The 20580-nt window shown below is 37.1% G+C and overlaps 1 protein-coding gene across 5 annotated transcripts in view; it reads right to left on the bottom strand.

The window, feature by feature from the left end:
- SMG1 (SMG1 nonsense mediated mRNA decay associated PI3K related kinase) overlaps positions 1-20580 on the bottom strand; it is an 86399-nt gene that overhangs the window by 9229 nt on the left and 56590 nt on the right. For all 5 annotated transcript variants that reach the window (XM_061473317.1, XM_061473318.1, XM_061473319.1 and 2 more), the window contains 27 exons: positions 19758-19959; positions 18058-18167; positions 17502-17649; positions 17043-17202; positions 16318-16438; positions 15400-15648; positions 14811-15095; positions 13707-13851; positions 13286-13424; positions 12763-12993; positions 12487-12664; positions 11545-11706; positions 11027-11244; positions 10689-10843; positions 9543-9765; positions 8340-8586; positions 7523-7752; positions 6709-6957; positions 6186-6324; positions 5989-6098; positions 5417-5635; positions 4771-4961; positions 3981-4153; positions 3341-3620; positions 2356-2628; positions 1993-2227; positions 272-498 (listed from right to left, as the gene is read on the bottom strand). In XM_061473317.1, coding sequence (XP_061329301.1) covers positions 272-498; positions 1993-2227; positions 2356-2628; positions 3341-3620; positions 3981-4153; positions 4771-4961; positions 5417-5635; positions 5989-6098; positions 6186-6324; positions 6709-6957; positions 7523-7752; positions 8340-8586; positions 9543-9765; positions 10689-10843; positions 11027-11244; positions 11545-11706; positions 12487-12664; positions 12763-12993; positions 13286-13424; positions 13707-13851; positions 14811-15095; positions 15400-15648; positions 16318-16438; positions 17043-17202; positions 17502-17649; positions 18058-18167; positions 19758-19959 — 5299 coding nt within the window. The remainder of the gene's footprint in view (positions 1-271; positions 499-1992; positions 2228-2355; positions 2629-3340; positions 3621-3980; positions 4154-4770; positions 4962-5416; positions 5636-5988; positions 6099-6185; positions 6325-6708; positions 6958-7522; positions 7753-8339; positions 8587-9542; positions 9766-10688; positions 10844-11026; positions 11245-11544; positions 11707-12486; positions 12665-12762; positions 12994-13285; positions 13425-13706; positions 13852-14810; positions 15096-15399; positions 15649-16317; positions 16439-17042; positions 17203-17501; positions 17650-18057; positions 18168-19757; positions 19960-20580) is intronic.

Here is a 20580-nt window from a genome sequence, read left to right on the forward strand (position 1 = left end):
AAAACCACAACTATATGTTTTGAACAAAGTTGACTACCAAAAGTCAACCTACCAGGCAAATGTAAATGTAACGTGCCGTAGCTCTGTATGTCTATGTATGCCTGTGAATAAATGCACAAACACATAGAGAGGAAATGTGCACTTTAGACACTGCACTCCGCTTAAGGGTTTTCTTGGACAAGAAAAGCCTGTACATCAAATAAATAATATTCAGACAAACTAATGCTGTGCAGTCTTCATTCTCTCACACCTGAACTAAAAAGTGATTTACCTTGCAACATCAATGTAATGAGTATGTGTTTCTTCCTCTAGTCCCATGGCAGCATTTCGTAAGTAGGCTTGGAGAGATTCAACCAAAGTTTGCAAAGGGACTCCATCAGTTGTTTGTTCAATGAGATTATCTAATTCATGGAGCATACTCTCTAAAGTATACTCCCCTTTCATTAAGCACCTAAGGGCTTCAGGAAAAATGATCTGTCGGAAGTTTGAGTTCAGTTCCTGTTGGGAAGTAGGCATGAAAACATTAGAAATTTTCCCGTCTCAAGAAGTATCATATACAGCATCTTTCTCATTTTGGCAGTGGATATTCTCTGAAAGATAACACTCTTTGGCAGTGGATATTCTCTGAAAGATGGTGGTCAACCAAGGGTCAAAATCGACTTTTTTTTTTTTAAGTTGAAAGAAATCAGGAATCCATTACACTCTGTACAAACCCAAAGGTTTGACATTTGCATAATATAGCAACAACTACCTTAACTGCATCATCAGCAATACCACACAGCAATTCTCAGCAGAGCATTAGCGGTACAGACATCACACTTTACAAATCGATTTAATCAAATTAGGTAGCTTCTCTTTCCATTACATAACTTTAAAAGAGTAGGTTGAATTATTTACAGAATTTATGATTTGTTAAACTGATTGTACTAGGCAAGGAAAATAATCAAAAAACTTGACAGACAGTGATTATTTTATCCTACTCACTCCACAGAAATCAATGCAGGTAAGAACAGTACCTCAAATGGCATAAAGCAATTTTCTGCAAGCAGAATGCACCAGAGGGCTAAAGGCAGCTATAGAAAGAACCAACCGATATGTTCTGTCTCCAAAATGAGACAAGACACAAAGGAAAAAAAAAGATTAGCTATCTCGGCTGTTCAGTGAGCTACACATCTTACCTAAGAGCTCACAGGGAGGAAAACAATGTGGGTGAAAGATCTCAGCTGCAATGCAATGAAATTGCAGGCATGTTTCTGAAGTGTTAATACTTTGAGGAGCAAAAAAAACAATGTGACAAAAACCTCAATGTGCTTACACAGGTTGGTAGGAAAATATTTGTCAAACACAATACAGTGGAACCAAGAGCCTCAATAAGCTATTTCCACCAGCCACAGTTTATAAACTGTTTGAGTCTTCAGCAGGTATTTCACTCAATCTGCCACTAATGTCTTTTTGTTTGTTTAGTTGGTTAAGGTGAAAACATTTCTAAACCACAAAATTATAAACCCAGTTTTCTCCTTCCCAATCTTGGACATAGGGGCCTGTAAAACAGACTTTCAGAATTTGTTTCAAACCACTTCTTTTAGGTGAAAATAAGTAAGACTTCATAGGAGCAGAAAAGGGACAGGGCATAGATTAAACAGCTTGGAAATTGTTCTGCACTGCCAGCAATAGAATAAAAGAATGAAAGCAAAACAAAGCTGATGTGTCAATAATCTGATACTAACAATTATTATGGTTACTTGACAGCAGTTTTTACAATTTGTCAGGTATAGGTCAAAATGGTTTCTTTCAACCGATGTAAATGGCAGTAGCAAAGCCTATTCAGCTCAGCCAAACACAGCAATGAAGATGACCAAGGTCCAACAAAATAAAAATCTCAGCAGCACCATAAGCAAACATTTGGCCATTTAAGGAAGATGTTAAGAATGGCTTAGCTGAAGCCTTAGAAGTACAGGGATTAGGAAAGGAAAAGTAATCCAAAAGTATCACCTGAAGCGAGATGTATACTCCATTCGCTAAGTGAACAGCTTCTGATGCTTCAAGTGGATTAGGAATATCTAAATCCTGGGGTACAAGATGACACTGCTTCAGCAGCTGCACAAGGCACGTAACATTCCCACTCATGCTGCAAAGCTCCTCCAAGAACCAGGCTCCATCTCTTGAAGTCAAATCAACCAGTTGCTCTCCAGCACTAGATGCTGCACCTTCCATCATCAGATTTCGCCTAGATGAATTATGACACTTAGACAACCTGCCTGCTATTGCATTCCCCACATAACCATCACTTGAACATTCCTTCTAAGTGGTCTCAAACATGAGCACATACCAAAAATTTCACAAGAGGCAACTCACCTCGTCAGCGTACAAAGAGCGGAGATGATAACGCTTGCTAAGCTCAGGGAGCCCTCCTCCCCATTTTCATGAAGGAAAACTTTTATGCAACGTTCAATTTCTTTCAGCTGCTCTTCACAAACAGGTACAGTAACTGCCTCCTGTTTCAAACGCTCCACCTGCCTGATAAGTCTGTTATTTATATCTGCTGCATAACGCTGTAGAGTCATTTCCGTAGCAGTTATGAACTGGCACATACTTGGAGGTGGCTGAGGAGCATATTGCATCTCATACCTGTAAAGCAAAAATACAATGACAAAGTTCTCCCTTCTCAAGTGCTAGCAAACTGCTTTCTGCTCTGTATTCTGGAAAATACTCTGCCTTTGAACAGTTGCCACATTACCCTACTCCATATCAATTCTAAATAGGACAGAAGCTGATGGCCACCCTAATGACACTTTCAGGAAATCCTAGAATGCACCGTATTTCATACCTATTTGCAAGTACAGAAGGCAATCAGTGGCCCTTGGGCAAAGAAGGAATAGAATAGGAAGAAAACGGGTTTTGGTGTAAATGCTCAAATATAATCTAGATCTTGTAAACCAAGCAGTGCTAATGCCAATGCTTCAGAAAAAGAAAAAAATAATTGCTTGAAATTCTGCTTTAACAAATTTAAAAAATCTTTACTGAAGTGATTTTTAAATACTATAACTTTCTAAAACCCCTAAATATCACTACCCTAAAGCCACAAGCATGGCTCTTCATGGCAGTGTTACTTGGCTTTCTTTTTGCAGTACACAGATTAAACTCTGCAACGGTATTTTTAAAGCAGTTTTTCATCTTTTATTTTTTTCCCAGACTTCCAGAATTACAACTTAATCTTGTCTTGCTTTCTAATTAGATCAGTTAAAACAAATACAAAGTATTTGTTTTAATTAGAAAATTAAAATCCCAAAGTAGCTTGAAAATTAAGTTCTTCAAACAATCCATTATTTTTTCAACTTACTTCCTGAAGATATCCTGACAACGCTCTATTGTCATGTTACAGATCAGTTCTTCCATCCAAGTTTTCCACTGCTCTATTCGGTGTTTCTGAAACACGGCTTTTGGATACTGAAGAGCTACTGTTGCATAGTTGTGCAGTTGCTCAAGACAACCACGTAACACAGATCTTCTCTGCTGGAGAAGAGCACCAACTTCACCTTCCAGTTGTTCACACTGGCTGATGAGATGTGCCTGGCCTGCATTTTGCAGAAATGCTGTTGCTGGTACATAGCTTGGAGGACCTTTTAAGAAAGATGGTTAAAAATGAAGATGCATCTCTGAAACACGCATTTTATAACATACAAATACTGAGTGCTGACACATTTTGAAAAGTATTCTTTCACCTGTGATAAAGAAAACATTGAGAATTCACACTGAAGAACTCTGAACACAAGGCAAGAGAATAATCTCATGCCCAGCTAGGGTAAGATAGACAAGGTCCTTCAGACAGCTTGGCACAGAAGCCTTGGAAGTTATAAATCACCCTTTGAAGGATACCCTAGGTCCTTGCCTTTAAATTGGAGGATACTCATAATGTCTCCTGATACTAAACTCTAGATATTTTCAAACCATTAAGAAAACCCACAAATACTGTTTTATACCTAGGTCCATTTGCGTGCTAATTTCTTGAAGAAGACTTGCAAGTTGCGTTGCCTCTAAATTGGTGAAAGCAGTTTGGTAATGTGTTATCCACTGCTCAAACTCATTCAGCTTCACCTGGATTGCTTCCTGGACAGCTCTTTGTTGAGACTGCAACTGTGTGTGCTCAGAATACCTGAATTATTAAAGCCACAGAATTAAGTATGTACCAGAAAGAAAAAAATACTTAACTATATTGAATAGAAAACAATACTGAACAATACGACTACTTTGTTGACCAGAAAATAAACACGTTTTCCCCAATTACATAAAACTTCAGTGTTGTGTTAATAATTAATTTTCCTACAGAATAATGCATGTGCATAGTCATGCAATTCTGAAATCTCTGATCAATTGCAAATAAACTCAAAAATAAGTTAAAGAACTAGAAGCCTAGATGAAAATATTTTTGTGATATTTACCAATAGCTGCATTATGTGGATTAATGTGATGTGACACTACATACAGCACATGCTGTCTCTTGTCTTGGGGATCAAGTGTAGAACATAGACTAGCACAGGTTATACTGATGCAGTATGAGACATAGGACATAAATAAGATTATTCAGTAGGAAAACAGTTTCAATAGTAGTTCTGTACAGGAAGTGACTTGCTTACTTAAGAATAGCTTCAACACAGCTATTAATCACCCCCATATATATGTATTTTGAACATTTAACTTGTAAGTACATTACTAAATCACCAACTGTATTGGACTGTGAGATTCCTGACAGGATTCCTGGTTCCTCTGTACCTGTGCTGAAGTGTGTGGGAGGGATGATCCACTCCTTCTGCACCTTCCAGAAAATCTATCTCCTCCAGTAGTTTTCCTTGTAACTTTTCTACATCTGTCAACTGCTCTTGCAGGTTCAGATACTCTTCTAAACTACTGTCCAATTTTGGCAGTACAGCAAGCATTTCATCTCTGTTCTTGAACCAGTTAACCTATAACCAAGACACAGACGTTAGACAACTGGACTTAAATCTAACAGGTAAGAGAAAGTAATATATGGCAGCACTTAACCCTTCAATCATCTTGTTAATCTAGGACTACTTCCACTGTTACAAGTGCTACAAGTGCTACAAGCACTAAAGCTTAACAGACATGCAGATTGCTCTCTAAACCTCTATTTTTATTCCTCTAGCTTAGATTCAGGAAAAATATTATAACAGGTTTTAGTATTAAGTACACAGAAAATGAAAACTAAGTATCTGCAAGTTCCATATAAGCACTTTCCTTGATACAAACTGAATTCAGCTCAATAAAATCTGTAAACTATTTCTAATAAATGATCACCAATGAATGTTGGGTCTTCCAGTACCTGAAGACGCAAATAAATGAAGGGAAAGCATACAGCCTACTTTGGTTATAAAAAATAAAATTGTTGTAGTAAACTCACCTTTATCTCAGCCACTCTTGAAGAAAACAGACTACGTGTAATATCTCTTTCCATTTCTCGTTTGCTTTGTTTGTTCTCAGCCTGCTGGCCACCACCACCATAGACAGCTCCAGCAAATCCTGCCTCGCCTCCTGCTGTCCAGTCCACCAGAGGATCATAAACAAAAGCTTCAAGCAACGTGAGCAAAGTCTCTCTCCCACGCCGCATAATATGAAGGACCTGCACCATATTTTAAACAGACTCATTCTGATCTTAAATTACCCTTATAGAACAGTGGAATTTTAAATGCAAAATACTGTACTTGAGTAGGTACAGAAATCTGTAACTTTGCTCTAACCACTACAAACCCAGAAGAACACCACAGTACGTACAAATGCAGCTAGCCTGTAGTAACACCACTAAAACTAAAGACTGTGTTCTAGCTAGCCTTCCACACAAAGTCCTATATAAAATCACAGTAGAAAAGGCAAAGGCTTTATAAATAAATCAGTATCAGAATGTCTAATAGAAAACTTTTAGGATAGGATTTGGCAAATGACAGCCTTCAGGTTTCTGCATGTTTCCTAACTTACCTGTTCACAAGAAAGCCTGAAAACCCCTTCTACACCTGTCACTCCAAGCGCTGTTTCAATATTGTGCGTCATCCGGAACGGAACCTTCTCTGGTACCCTAAGGCTTTTCCCTTTAAGACAAAAAATTAAGTTGTTTCTCTTAACTAGCAAGAAGGGAAACCTTTTATTTGAATAACATATAGCATTTTTTAAGTTACCTTTTTCAAAGCAAACATTATAATCTATGTGGACAACTTCTCCTGTAGTCATATCTATAAGAACATTATCCAGATGTCTGTCTCCAAGACCAATGATGTAGCCAACCATGGACATAACTGCAGTGGATCTTGCATACGACTTTAAAGAGAGTTTCAGGAAAAAATTATTTGTGGGAATCCTCTGCCAACACATCAGACTGACTACCATCTTAAAACATTATCTTAAGTGTAAGACAATTTAAACCGAACTTATTCCAAGCCGTTTTCGATTTGCCTGATATCTTACAAGAGTTTTCATGTCATAGGCTGATAATTCCAGTATAAGATAGAGCTATATCAGGTGTATACCCATTTTTTATTTCAGATGGTACAACTGCCAACATTTCCTGTTACATGAAACTTCAGCAGTGCCAGCTCACCTAAATCAACAGTATCATTGCTTGAACACATCCCAGGCATTTGCTGCCCCTCACCCCATTAAAAACACAGCCTTTCAAAGGGACAGGTATCCGTTATAACTCACCTGTGTAACTCTCCACCATTCATCTGGTGTAGTACATGATGACCAGAGCTCCTTAGCTAAGAGATTTGGGGGAGTTGCTTCCATCAGTTCTTCCAAAACAGCCCTCATCACATTCAAGGGCCAGTCACGACGTGACACATCAAGACTAAGCCCAACTGCCTTCAAAGCAGGCCCAATTTTACTGTAGTAAAGTTCACTTGGTCTAGGAACTATTCCAGGATTCTGAGGAGTCTGGTAAGAGTCCTGAGCCTAGAAGAGATAAAAACTGTAATTTACCTATTACAACTCATTACTACAGAGAAGTAACCCAAATTCAGTTTTGGTGAGAAAGAAATACCAAAAAAATTAACTCCTCTACCGAGGATGATTTAAACCTCAGAATTCTTTCAAAAATCAATAGTTAAAAAGCCTAAATGAACAAAACACATTGTTTTGGCTTAACCGTACAATTTATGAAGGAAAATTCTGAAAATATAACTGTAAACCCCACATTTAGAATCAAATAAGAATGAGAGAATGAGATACTGAACTAAAGTAACTTTAATCATAATTAACTCTACTTGTTTAAACCCAATTCTCCCTGAATTATCATACAAGAGTATATTTACATAATATATACTGTGTGTATGTGTGTGTGTATATATATATGAAAATACATATTGACATCTGGTGAAATCCCAATATACAGACCCATTCTGGGTTACTATAAAAGAACCACAATTTTTTTAAGACAATGTTATAGAGAACTGCAAAGCAAATCAGAATAAATGTTTTCCTCTGAACTGTTCAAGCTGGCACAAAACATAGTTGTTACCTTTTGTGCTTGTAAAGCAGCTTCTCGCTGTTGCCACCGCTTGTAAAGCCCAAACAAAGGTGTAGCTCCATCCACCCACTGGATCAAGCCTGATCTTGTTCCCAGAGGTGTCACAGAGTAATGCCTCGCGTGGAACCTCGGTGTTTCTTGACGGTTAATAGTAGCAAACATTGTGTTCACAATTGATAAGAACTGCATGATTCTTTCATCCAGATGCAAGTCTTCCAAACCTGTGATAAGTTTTGTTTAAAATTTAATTTTTACATAAAAATTCATCCTTTCTTAAAGTCCTACTTCATTTCAGACTATGAACAGTTTTATAAATTATGTAGATTAAAGATGAGTTGTTCAGTCTAAACTTAAGTGTTTACGTAGCATTTGCCTACTAGAATCACCAGTTTATGACAGCTCACTCTGTGAGCAGTACAGATGAGGTTACTAACGTAATGAATAGGTCTTTCTCTTTTAGAAAAGGCATAAAGTCTCTGAAGTTCTCTTTTGGGTGCTACCTTAAACTCCTGGAAAAGTGCATCCAGCTAACCCCATCAGTGTGCAAGTAAAATACTGTTTCTGATGCAACCCTGCTAAAGAAAAGATACAAAACACCTGACTTACAGATTCACAGGGCAAAATTCCTTAAAAACGTATGGTGAAGTGGGTGCGGGGAAGAGAGGGAGCAGATGGCCCAAAACAACTGTTTCTCTGTGTCAGGCAGGCAGATAAAACATAAGCTGCAAGCATGTGGATTCCTAGCTTTATTGCAGTTTAATTTATAACAAGGGACAATAACTTGCAAGAGGAAACTTCAATTTCTTACCTTTGAAGAGATAGGGATAGTTCTTCCCATCTGAGCCCAGGAAAAGCAGCTTTTTAGGTTTGGTTTTAGTAGGCAGGATTGTGATGGTGCTGCCCACACTATGAATTGTGACTGTGTCTCTGGTGGATACCTCTCCAGGAAGTGCTATTTCAGTGTTCATCATGGCAGCCAACCAAGGACTAATTTCTTCAAGGCGTAAAACGTAACTAGCTCGTTTCTGTGCTCTCTGCTGCAAACTTAGCATAACCTGTTCCAAAGAAGATTAATTTAGGCAGATGTCCACATTAAGAGCTAGCAGTAGAAAAGAACTGTCACCAAAAGAAATGTACTGGTGGTCACCTTCCAGAAAGCATCCTTGCCACCCTATGAATCCAGTTACAGTTAAGGATGAAGATGACAAAAACTAAAAAACAAACAAAAAATCCAAACAAAAAGAAAACAAACAAAAAAAAAGAACCACACAAAAAAAACCAAAACCCCATCCTTTATGCAGCAAAGATACCCTGCCTGGTGACAAGCACCAAAGTCACAATGATTCCTTAAGAGATTTGCTCCTGTGTTTATAAATATTTGAGCTGTGGTCAAAAGCAGCAGCATTCAGCAGCCTCCTGTTTACATACCTGCTTGTTCTGCGAGGCAGAAGGGGAACTACAAAAACCATCTATTTGTGTGCAAGACATAGGTTATATCTAGCAAGACTTTTTAAAACCACCAGCATGGCCCTGGATATCCAAGTAAATATATATTTTGTTTCTCCTCAGACCAATTAAGAACTAGGACAAGATCACATCATTGAAAAACAAAGTATCTTTGGGTAGGGTGGATCACTCGAAGCTTGCTGCATAGCCACAGAACTACACCAAACGTGTTAAAATTTAAATCCACTAAACTCAAAAGGCATATAGTTTCAGAAAGACAGTACTTCAAAACCACAAAGCCCTCTGTCCCCAAAGCTGACAGCATACCAGACAGCAGAAGATGCAAGATTTGAAGAAAACAGAACAATTTCATTGGGTAGAAATGCAATACTGCAGGCAGTCAGCAGGCCTTACAGAGGCAAATCTAGCAGGCCTGCGGCGACTGCAGAGAAAGTTTCAGACTGTAATTTTGATGTGGCAAGAGAATACTAAGGAGAAAGGTCAAGCACACGGTGCAGCAAGAGTGCTGAGCGTGTCTACATTGTACTGCCTGTGCATACAGTACCTCTTTAAATGGGAGCCAGCTGCTTCCAGGTTTAGCAGGATTCAAAGGATTCTTAAGTTTCTCCAACGCATTTTCAATTGCTTCTCCGTAGTTATCCTGAAACCATTTCTCATGGGGAGTTTCTGCAGGAGCTGCAGTGATGCTCCGTACATGTTCCAGAGCAAATACAATGGGCTTCATCAGAGCTGTATGCTTTTCACGCATGATTGCTATTTTCTCCTCTCTAGTAAAAACAAAAAATTCCTCTAAATTCCATAAAAACCATGTTACTTTATAAGCAGAGCAATAAAATAAGACTGCATATGAGACATTTAAGAATTCACAAAAATTATTACATCTCTAAAATGAGGTCTTCAAGAATAACTGTACTAAATTTAAGAGTATTTCATTCCACACTGAACGCATGTTCCTCTGAGCCACGCTCCCCACACCTCACCCCTTTCGGGCTTTTTAATAACTGAAACATTTTAACTGGGTTCTTCAGCACTGGAAACCCTGAGGAGAAGCTCAGAGCTCAAACTACTCTAACAAACTGTTTTCCTTTTATTAAAGAGCTCTTTACTACTGCCTGAAGATGCACCACACTATAAAGAAGAAAGATATTCAGATCATGCTGCTCTCCCATTCCATGTCAGTCCTGACTATAAGAATCCAAGAGGCACTCTTAAGCTTAGCCAAGACCCCAGTGAATGGCTTCCCTCTTCCACAAATCCATTCACAGGAGAACCCAGGTGAAGAAGACTTTATGAACACTGAAACTCAAAAGCAGACTAAGACATTCTGTTTACTCCAAATGGATCATACTCTTCAGTGTGCTTGTTCTCATTTCAGCCAACTTGTAGAAAGACCTTGTAAATGAGAACTACAGAATCTCATAACCCACAACTGAATATGCATTGGTTCCCAACATATTATTGCTAAGGAAATTCCACCATGGATTCACACGTAGATTGTTGTTGGTTTTCATCTGATTACAGTACTAGCTGTAGCATCATAATGTTCTTGAAATAAAGCCACTGGTTTACATGAAGCAGCTAGGATAGTATGAATTCAGGAGCAACACCACTACTGAGTGGTTGAGTGTATGCTTCCCTAAGAATAAATATTTGTTACAATTATCACTTGAATTAATCAAAAAAGACATACTTCCGTAAAGTGTTGTTGTTTTGGACCCTCTTGACTTCATCTTCCAGTTGTTGAATCCTTCTGAGGACATACATATGCTGCTGCAGTAAAACTCCCAACCACAGTTCATCCCAAAGAACTGTAACTCTGCGCAGCTCAGCCACTAGCATTTGAACCTGTGTAAAAGAAATTAAGATTCACTCACTTCTAAGAGTATTAAGACTTATTGCGGAGGTACAACATGAAAAAAGATGACTGCCTAACAGCAAGATGCACCAAGCTTTCAATAAGTCTACCCACAAACTATGTATTTTGTGGTTCAAGTAACTGCGCAAGTAGCATACATTTGGATTATTTACCTGCAATACCATTGTTGGATTTGCAGCAGACAATTTCTCCACAATTTTGCTGTAACAATCTTGCATCATTGCTTGATCTTCATTCAATCCAACTTTTGTGTCATCTTTAGTGCTTTCTTGAGAAGCTGGGGGGCTCCCTCCATCACATTCACCACCCAACAGTTCTTCTCCTTGAATATTACCTAGCAAAGTAGGGATGGCAGAAGGCAGCTTGTTTCCTAAATTAACAACAGATGTTAAAATACCAGCTATGCTGTTCTGGCCTTGAAAGATGTATCAATCAACATTTCACATCAGGTCCCCATATTACATTAAGTACCAACAAAGTACATGATGATGAAACTGAAAACACTTATTTGCCAAACTAGTAAATCAAATGAAAGGTATCAGTGAGGTCCCACATAAGACAGAACGTATCAGAGTTACTGGGGAAAACAAAAGGAATTCAGTATCTTTTTATCCAGTATGTAAAAATGTATTAGCTAAAGCGTATTTGAATATTTATTTTTCCTCCATACCTGAAGTCTGGGATTCACTGCTAAGGGAAATGGTGCCCACTATTGCAGGATACAGAATGAGATGAGGAGAATCTTGAGCCACTCGACATAGTAAGTTGCAAATACTCTGACGAACATACACTTCTGGGTGATTCAGGCGGGAGAAAAGCTGAGGTATAATACCTTCATACACAGGAAAAGAAAGAGGACCCATTTCATTTCACCTCAAATGATGCAGAAATTTTATATTTTATCTCTAAAAGTCTGCTGGTTTTGCTTTGAGAGAACGTAAATGTCTTTTTTAAGTACAGGCAATAGCTTATTTCCTTCTACTATTCAAATACAGATGACATCAGACACAACATATAAATCCTTTAGCCAAGCACTAGGAACTGAGTTTTGCACATTGTATCTGTTCTATCATTTTTCAAAGGAAAGTCTCCTTAATAGCTCTTGAAGTTAGTAACAATGTTGCAAATGAAAGAACAATTTTGCATCACTCAGCCTCTTCTGCCTTCCACATTTTGACTCAATGACCTTTTGTGGGAAAGCCCTTGAGCAATCAGAACCAGTAGCGTAGTGACAAACAACTACTTCTGAGACATCTGGCTAAAGCCATATCTCTTTCTCTTAACTTCATTTTAAAAAGTAGCTAGGAAACACCCTTGCCCTGCACCCCCTGTACCCCACTTTAAGGTGGTAATATAATACTCCACAAACTACATCTCCTTTCTCCTTTCAGTGTCTTAAGGCAGGGGAGAAAGGGGACCAGCATCTTTGCTACTTTCCTGTCCTACGATCAGAATGCATAGCAGACTTCAACACTTTTAATAAAATTATTTAATATAAGACAGGCTCTCTTTCCATCAGGCTTACATAAAAGTTTTATGAAAATGCAATGCTTTCCGCTTGTATTTAGAGTAAATGCACCAAGATTAATTTTAACAACTACATAACACACACCTCTCCAAGGAGCAGTAGGTGTAGTTTCTAACCCATGCTCTAGATACTGTCTAAGCTCTCCAGCGTGTTTCACAAGCAGTCGTAACAGTCTGAGGGTTGCCATCACAATAACATCATCAGTGCTTTGCTCAGAAGTATTTCTTAAGTGTAGCCTGGGATCATCTTCATCAAGTGGAACCTTGAAAGAAAGAATTACTCCTTTAAGCTAAGTTTATAGTTCATATAATCATTTAGAAAAGTTTGTAACTGGATTTCCTCATCAGTACAAACACTAACCTGACCAGCATTGAGTTTGAGAAAAGTGAAGTATGCACTGCAGGAGAGTTTATACAGGCTGAAGATTCTGTCTACAACTTTCCTCCACACTTTAATTAACCCTTCTGTTGCATTTTCATCAAGATCTGAAAGCCAGGGACAACTTGTTAATAATTGACGCCATATAACATCCACCATATCATCTTCTTCATTGTCTTCATTTTCAGTGATTTGTAGAGTCATATCTTCATCCTACATGCAAATAAAGCGAAAACAATTTGATCAAGTCCTCCAACCACTTCTACAACCCACATTAGTTCCTAATGTGGTTTTTGTCATGCAACTGCTTTACTTGATAATATTCGCACAGTCCATAGAACAGATGTGTTACCATTTAGCTAACAGATGGTTTCTCAGAGAGCTCTTGTATTGTCCAAATTTTAACTTCATAACATTTACAAGAGTTAATACGAAGCACAAGTAGAGGAAAAGTAAGGTTCATTCTGAGGTTGAACATTTTTCAAGCAGGCAAATATACACTTACTTGAATTCCAGCTGGACGACACACTGCCTGCCCAAGAATCCCATAGATTTTCTCTTTATCTTCCTCTGCAATGTTGTCTGGAAGCAAGTTCTGAACCTCTGATTTTTCCCGGGGCAGCAGACGAACACCTTCGCCCTGACTGTAACATTTAATGAGTTATTGATCCCCAATAAACTAATATTTGTAGAGCTACTGAATGTAGTAAGACTGTATATATAAAACTTCTTGAAGGAGGAAATCTTCATCCTTATCTCAGAATTAAAATAACTTTTTACAGAGGGCAAGTAATAGAGAAAATACTCAGTCCTCTGCTCACATGTGACTTCAGACCACAAAGAACAGTAATCATAAATAGAAAGCTATGGTTTATCTTAAGAAAACTAGTTGTGGTGTATAGATTTAAACATTAGGATGAATTTACCTGGCATTATCAACTACTTTCCGGCCCCATCTATAAGCCCAACTAGCCAGGGCTGCCCAAGACTTGGCTACTTCAGGTGCCTGTACTGAAGACAAGTGATATAGCTGTCCCAAGATGAAGTCAGGTTCTCCAACTCCAATGTTTACTGTAATGGGAGAAACAGAGGAATATGTTATGATGTAAAACCTACTTCTAATTTCCTTAACATAGAAAATAACATCAAAACGTTTTAAGTATGTAGTATTTTTTTCAGTCAAGTTAATGCCCCAAAGTGTAAAATTTTCCTAAATGCAAGTGTTTTTCAGTTCCAACAGTGGCTGCAAAACAAAGACCACTTTTCATTTGCTAAAAAACACTGCTAACAGTCTACAATTGTTTTCTCTTTCACAGGAAGATGTAACTTAGGTAAGAACTCATGATGTCTAACAGACCAAGATGTTTCAGAGACCAGACTTATGAAGCATCTAGGGCAGTGCGTTAGTGTTTATTTTCTTCACCATCAAGTCAAAAAGCACCTACTGCTTAATATCCATTACTAGATCTAACAATTCTGACTCTGTATGAGGGGAACAAAGTTTTCATATATGAAATGCATGTTTCAGCAAAGAACATCTGAAGACAGTCAGCAGAAAATTGGGAATTTGACTACATTTTGTGTCAACAGAAGCGTTCAAATGATGTATAAAGATCGTGAGAAGAACTAAGGTAACTGCTTTTCACACATAACAGGGCCTTCAAAATACAAATCTTGTCAATGCTTGATCTGAAAGATCTCATTCAAGCTTTAGCAAATACAGGAGATTAAAGCAGACAAAAGCAAAGCAAAATTTATTCTCCTCCTCATAAAATAAACACATCCTAGTTTCTTTTTCAGGCTACCATCACCTGAATGAGAAAAAATGTGAAAAAAACATGAAATATCACTATTAAGGTGCTTGGGGTTTTTAACTGCAGTTATCTATTGCACAAAACAGACTGTTCATACATTTAGGAAAACAAATACATGAGTAATGGAGCTCTTACTCTTATCAATGTAACTGGTGCTATCCTTCAGGGGGATCGTCAATAACTAATTTAACAAGAGAATAAAGAGAACAAATCTACCTGTAGATTCACTTTCAATCCTAGGATATTCTTCTTCTAGTGTATTGACAGCTGGGAGATCAATCAAATTATATATGTTTTTAGACAAAGTAGAGAGACCAGTGTGATTCTGCTGCTGTCGCGCTCTATATACTTGTTTTAACTGTCCTGAAATCTCTTTCCATTCTGCTTGAATCCATTTAGCCAGTGTGAGAATAGATTTTGCAACTGCATATTCAGCTTTGGCAGATTTGCAAAAGGATATGGCACAAGAACTCAGCATTTCCATGGCATGTGTTGACTGACCTGCATATTATGAAAAGCATATCTTCATTAGAGCATTAACTTTATTCAAAACACTTCTGAACTTCAGCATGTTTAGACACAGCTTGTAACAATATATTTTTACAAAGTATATTCTCTTTTGAAGTTAAAAATGACTTGTAAAAAATGACTTGTAAAAACACCTTCAGACTGAGACAACAGTTAATAGGATGACATCAGTTCCTACTCATACTGTCCTATCACAATTTCTTTAAGGTCAGGGGAACTGGTCTAGTTACAGGAACAGGAAGCTCAAGTATCTACAACACAATTAGCAAATACTCACCTGCGGTATACAGCAGTTTTGTTTTCTCAATATCAAGTTCAGGACCCCATTTTTCATCTATCTGACCTGGTGCCGACAATTTTTTAAAGTGCTGGACTAAGTCCTGTGCAGTAGTGGTTTTTCCCAGCTGAACTTCACTGCACTGGGCAAGCAGTCGTGTAGCTAGGGCAATGTTTCCTCGCTTCCTTGCAAATTTTGCTGCTGTTAAGCCCAGCTCCATTAGATGGCTTTTAATTGGGACTGTTGGCTCTGAAGAAAGCAAGACATCATAAACAAAATTATTAAACAAACAGTAATTGCACCTGGGTTACACAGATTTCTGCCCAACATATTCTGCACATGGCCATCAGTAAAAAATTGCTTCTCTCTTTCATATTTCCTAACACCTCCCTCAGAAATTTAGATTACTTTATTTCTGCCTAGAATATTTATATAACCCACCTGAAATGAAAAAACTTATATCCACAGATTACCTGCTGGGCAAAAGAGTGATTTTTTCATCATAAATATTATTCTTTACTAAGAAATCTACTTGTCCCCTGATACTTCTTTTTCCCAATTATCTCTTACCATACCACACATTTAAATGGCTTTCTTTAAAAGACCCATCGTTAATAGTCTTGAAGTGTTGAAAACGGAAAGCATTTAAAGTATGAAGAGATGAGCAAGTAAAGGGCAATCAGAAGAGCGAGTACAGAACTGCTAATCTTTTTGGAATATTTTTTTCCTTTTACCACTGTCTATGTTACAGTAGTAATTGAGACCCCTATTTGTAGAGCAAGACACCTAAATGACTCAAACTTGACTTCTAAAAAGTAAACCATCTAATAGAAAAAAGACAACTGCTGCTCTCAACTGCAGATATTAGTTCAAGTTCTGCATTTACCTTTCATAACACTAAAATGAAAGCTTATATACCTTTAAGTTTTTCCATCAATTGATTCTGGTACACCGTGTATCTCAGTGCATGCATCCACGGCCTTACATCATGCTGTTTGCATGACCTCAAAGCATCATTGAACAGAGGTATCAGACAGTCCTGAAAGACGCATGGAAGTCACACAGTTGTCATCAGAGACATCATTACTGAAATGTATTTTTCACTTCTTAAAACCAAAGACCATTTTAGTGCAGAGGAAGCATTATTTCAAATATGTTACACAACTCTCTAAAGGCGTTATATTTGAGAGAACAACGCTAAGAACAACTCAAAATCAAGCAGAACTGTTTTCTAAACTATGTGATTAGAAATTAGAACTAGATCATTGATGCTGGCTGAAGTTTGACATGGAGTTTTTAACTGCTGCAGTGATCATTTTTTGATAGATATTTAAAGTTATTTTCAAATAAATTACAAGCGTGTGTTGCAGGAATAAGTTTTAAAATGTATTTAGTGAAGAAATATCAACACTTCTGTAAAAAGCAATTATCAGTAAAACTTCAGAAATACTAAAGTATTGTTGACTGAAAGATATGGTATATTTATAATTATATATACTTATATTACTATATAAACTATAAACAATATTTATAACTATAGAAAGAAATCCAACTGTCAAAGCAATTAATGTATGTTCTATTTTCAATACTTCATGACATGGAGAAAGACATTACTCCAATTTAGGTTTTGAACAGAGACATACCTCTGATGTCAGCCTGTTGGACACAGTGTTTTCCAAAGCAGAAGAACAATACAACTGAAGAGTACTCAACACTGGTAGAGACTGAGACACAGTGAGTGTGGAAAGTCTTAAAGGTCCAATGGCAATTCGTGATGTTTGCTTTAAGTACTTAATAACATTTCTGAAATAGAAGAACCACAACAGTGATTTGTTTGTTTAAATCTACACTTAAAGAGTAAGCAGTGATATCAAAATTGCTGAATAAAAAGCAAATTCACCCTCTTCAAAAGATATTATGAGAAAAACTTGCAACATCGCACACAAGTTGCAGTATGACATTTTGTTGTTAAACTGACCAGAAGCAGTACTTTATCAAAGAAGTTCATAATCTGCAAAGTAGGGTATGCAATGTTTTTAACAAACTAGAACAGCTTTTCACAGTACAGAACATTCACTCATTCATAGCACATTTCAACTTACTCAGATATTGACTGCCACTTTTGCTCCTGTTCTATGTGGTTTACAGCTGTTGCCAGACATATTGAACTTCTCAAAAGCTGTACTTCAACTGCTTTTTGAAGTTCTCTTGGATCAGGACTTAACATATTAGGAAGGAGTTTCTTCATGTCTATATGGGAATTAAACAATTGAAACCAACTAGAATAGCCAAATTTTACCAAAGCATCATAATTCATTTTTGAGAGCAAGAAAGTTTGGAAAAAGAACTTTTAAAAACATATGTATTTAGTATGTATTTCTGTATTCATTATTAGAAATTGATGACAGATTACTTATAAACAAACACATTAGCTCCAGAAAACACACTTGTATCAACATACAGAATGACTACTACCAAGTGATTATTCTTGAAGCTCAATTTGAAGGTCTATTTTGAAGCTCAATTCGTAGAGATTATGGTCGTCCACTGAACACAAACTGCATTCAGAAGAAGTTTCAGTCTGTCATTTATAGATACAGATGCATGAAGAAATATTTACTTTTGTATTTGAAGCAATGTTAACTTAAGCATTTATACCTATTTTTTCTTTGGATCCCCCTGCAAGTAGGTTGATATTTTCTCCTGGTAATAATTCTAGTTGTTCAGTGCATTCAGTAAGTTGTCCAGACTCAAAGCTGCTCAAAGATCTGCAATTCAATGTTTATAGTTTTATTTTCATGTTTCTTATTTCATTCCAGTTGCTAAACATCTTATGTAGCAAAAAAGACTTGAGCCTACCCAAAATCCTACAGAATACTTATGATTAATTCCAAGAAAAAAAAAAATCTCAATTTTCACATAGATCGATAAAAGGCAATATTACTGCACCAAAAGAATACATTCAATATCAAAGAGAAAGGAAAACACCTCTCCAGGTACAAAGCTTTTCATATTATCGTTGCATTATATATAATACTCTTCTACCATAGTCAGGAAGAAAAAAGTTGACTGGAAGAGTTTAAAAACAAGCAAAGAACCCCCCAAAACTTTCCCCTCTCCACCACGCATAGAAAGGCAAGTTCCGGGGCAGAATTTCATGAGGCCATGGTTTCAACTCTTCAGTTTACATTTACAACAGTTCAACATTCAGTTTACAGACTGATATATTGTTCGGGTCATAGATTTTACAAAATTATATTGCTTAACAGTCTGAAGCTGCAAATTTAACTTTTCGTTCCCCACTGTAAGTAATTTGGGCATCACAGACTTTTACAGAACTACACAAAAAAAGCACTGAAAGGTTAAGAGCCTTCATGGCTTAGAAATCTCAAAGATTCTGTATTCTTGTTACTATCCACTGAATCTAAGTATCTGCATTAGAAAAGGAAAAAGAAAAAACAAACCAGAAAACCCAAACAAATCTATTCAGCATCTGAAAACTCCCCTTTCCGATGAATTATTTTGACCCTCACTATTACAGAGTCTCTGCGTGGCCTGGTCAGGGACATAAGAGTCCAAGTGCTATGCATCCTCAAAGGCTCTTTACAGGATTTTTCTGATGATATAGTATCTTTCTTCCAGAAGTTATCTGGATGAAAACTAACTCAAACCAGCAACAGTGATGCTTATCAAAAGTACAGTGCAACAGACCTTTGCAACAGTGATGCTTATCAAAAGTACAGTGGCTTCAGTTTACAAAACCATGAACATTCAGAAATGACACGTTTTCACATCCACGACAAGCACTCACTTTCCTAATGATTCACTGCACAGCTCTCTGGGTTACTGCAGTAAGAAAAAGGCTTGCCTTACTCTCTATCAGAAGCAGTCACCTTTTCAGACCTGAAAGACTAGATTTCAAAAGCTTCCTTTTATGTTTTCAAGTAATGAAATTCAGCAAAAAGGATTTTACAATTTTTACCATAATAGCACAGGGATGGAAGGTAACAGAGTTGCCAAATGAAACAAAAAGGACCCTTATACCTTGAAGGACTATTTCAAGGACAGATACTTTTTCATGAACTAGACAAATATCAAGGCTTAGGAAATACATACAAAAGCTACAATTCTAAATGCTATTAAAAAAAAGAAAAATTTAACGCAGCCAAGACCACCTCCTTAATGTGCTTTTTACATTAATGAAGGAAAACATTCCCCCTGCCTTCCAAAAACAACTTTCTTCTTATCACTCCTCTATTTCAGACATCTAGCTTCTAACAGTCCATAACAACTGTAATATTCCAGTTCTAAGATACTGAACTCTAAGACACTGTTGAAAAAATTAATTATATCCTTACTTTATGTAATTAAAATCTGCTTTCAGATTGATTGAGGTATTACTATTGCTTTTCTTCAAGTCATGGACCATATTTTGCCATTCCTGAACAGCAGACCAGTCAGCAATGGAAATGTAGCATTCACATGCTTTGTTACCCAAGTAGTTTATAACTTCAGGTGAAGAGTCACTTGGCTTAGTCAGAACAGTTTTTCTAGTTTCTCCTGTGAAACAAACAAAAAAGTAGATATGCTTCAATATATATTTATACTTATGTATTTTCAAATGGCAATTCTATCACTCAAATGTAATTTCCATGTATTTTCTCAAAAAAACCACCTAATATAAAAACCCAAATAGTTACACAACATTTGCAGTATTCTTATTCCACTTATTTTTCTTATAAAAAACCAGAACTTTTTCAAATGAGGTTTTGGAAATAGTCCATATTTGTAAAGAAGTATCAAAACAGGAAAAGAGAAGAATTAAATTAGGAACAAAGAAGGTCCCTTTTCAAAGGGGAAACAAAGTCTCAGTAGTTAAAAAAATCCAAGTCACTAATGAATTTATGATACAACCATAAGTACTAAGCCTTAATTTATGATGAGCTAAAATAATTTACAACCAAATCAGTAAGTTAGAAAATATTTTACCTATTATTTTTTGTTTCATTCAGCTAGACCTCAGTACTGCAAACCCTCATATTTACACATAACATTGGCTTCAATGCCATTAAGGCCAGGTTGTACAGAGTCTTGGATGACATGCCCTAGGAGTGAGGCATCCCTGCCCATGGCAGGGGGGCTGGAACTAGATGATCTTAAGGTCCTTTCCAACCCAAACCA

This window comes from Pezoporus flaviventris, unplaced genomic scaffold (assembly GCF_033815535.1).
Source record: "Pezoporus flaviventris isolate CSIRO_AGI_PZ_B2104156 unplaced genomic scaffold, CSIRO_AGI_Pfla_v1 ptg000078l, whole genome shotgun sequence".
Lineage (NCBI taxonomy): Eukaryota > Metazoa > Chordata > Aves > Psittaciformes > Psittacidae > Pezoporus > Pezoporus flaviventris.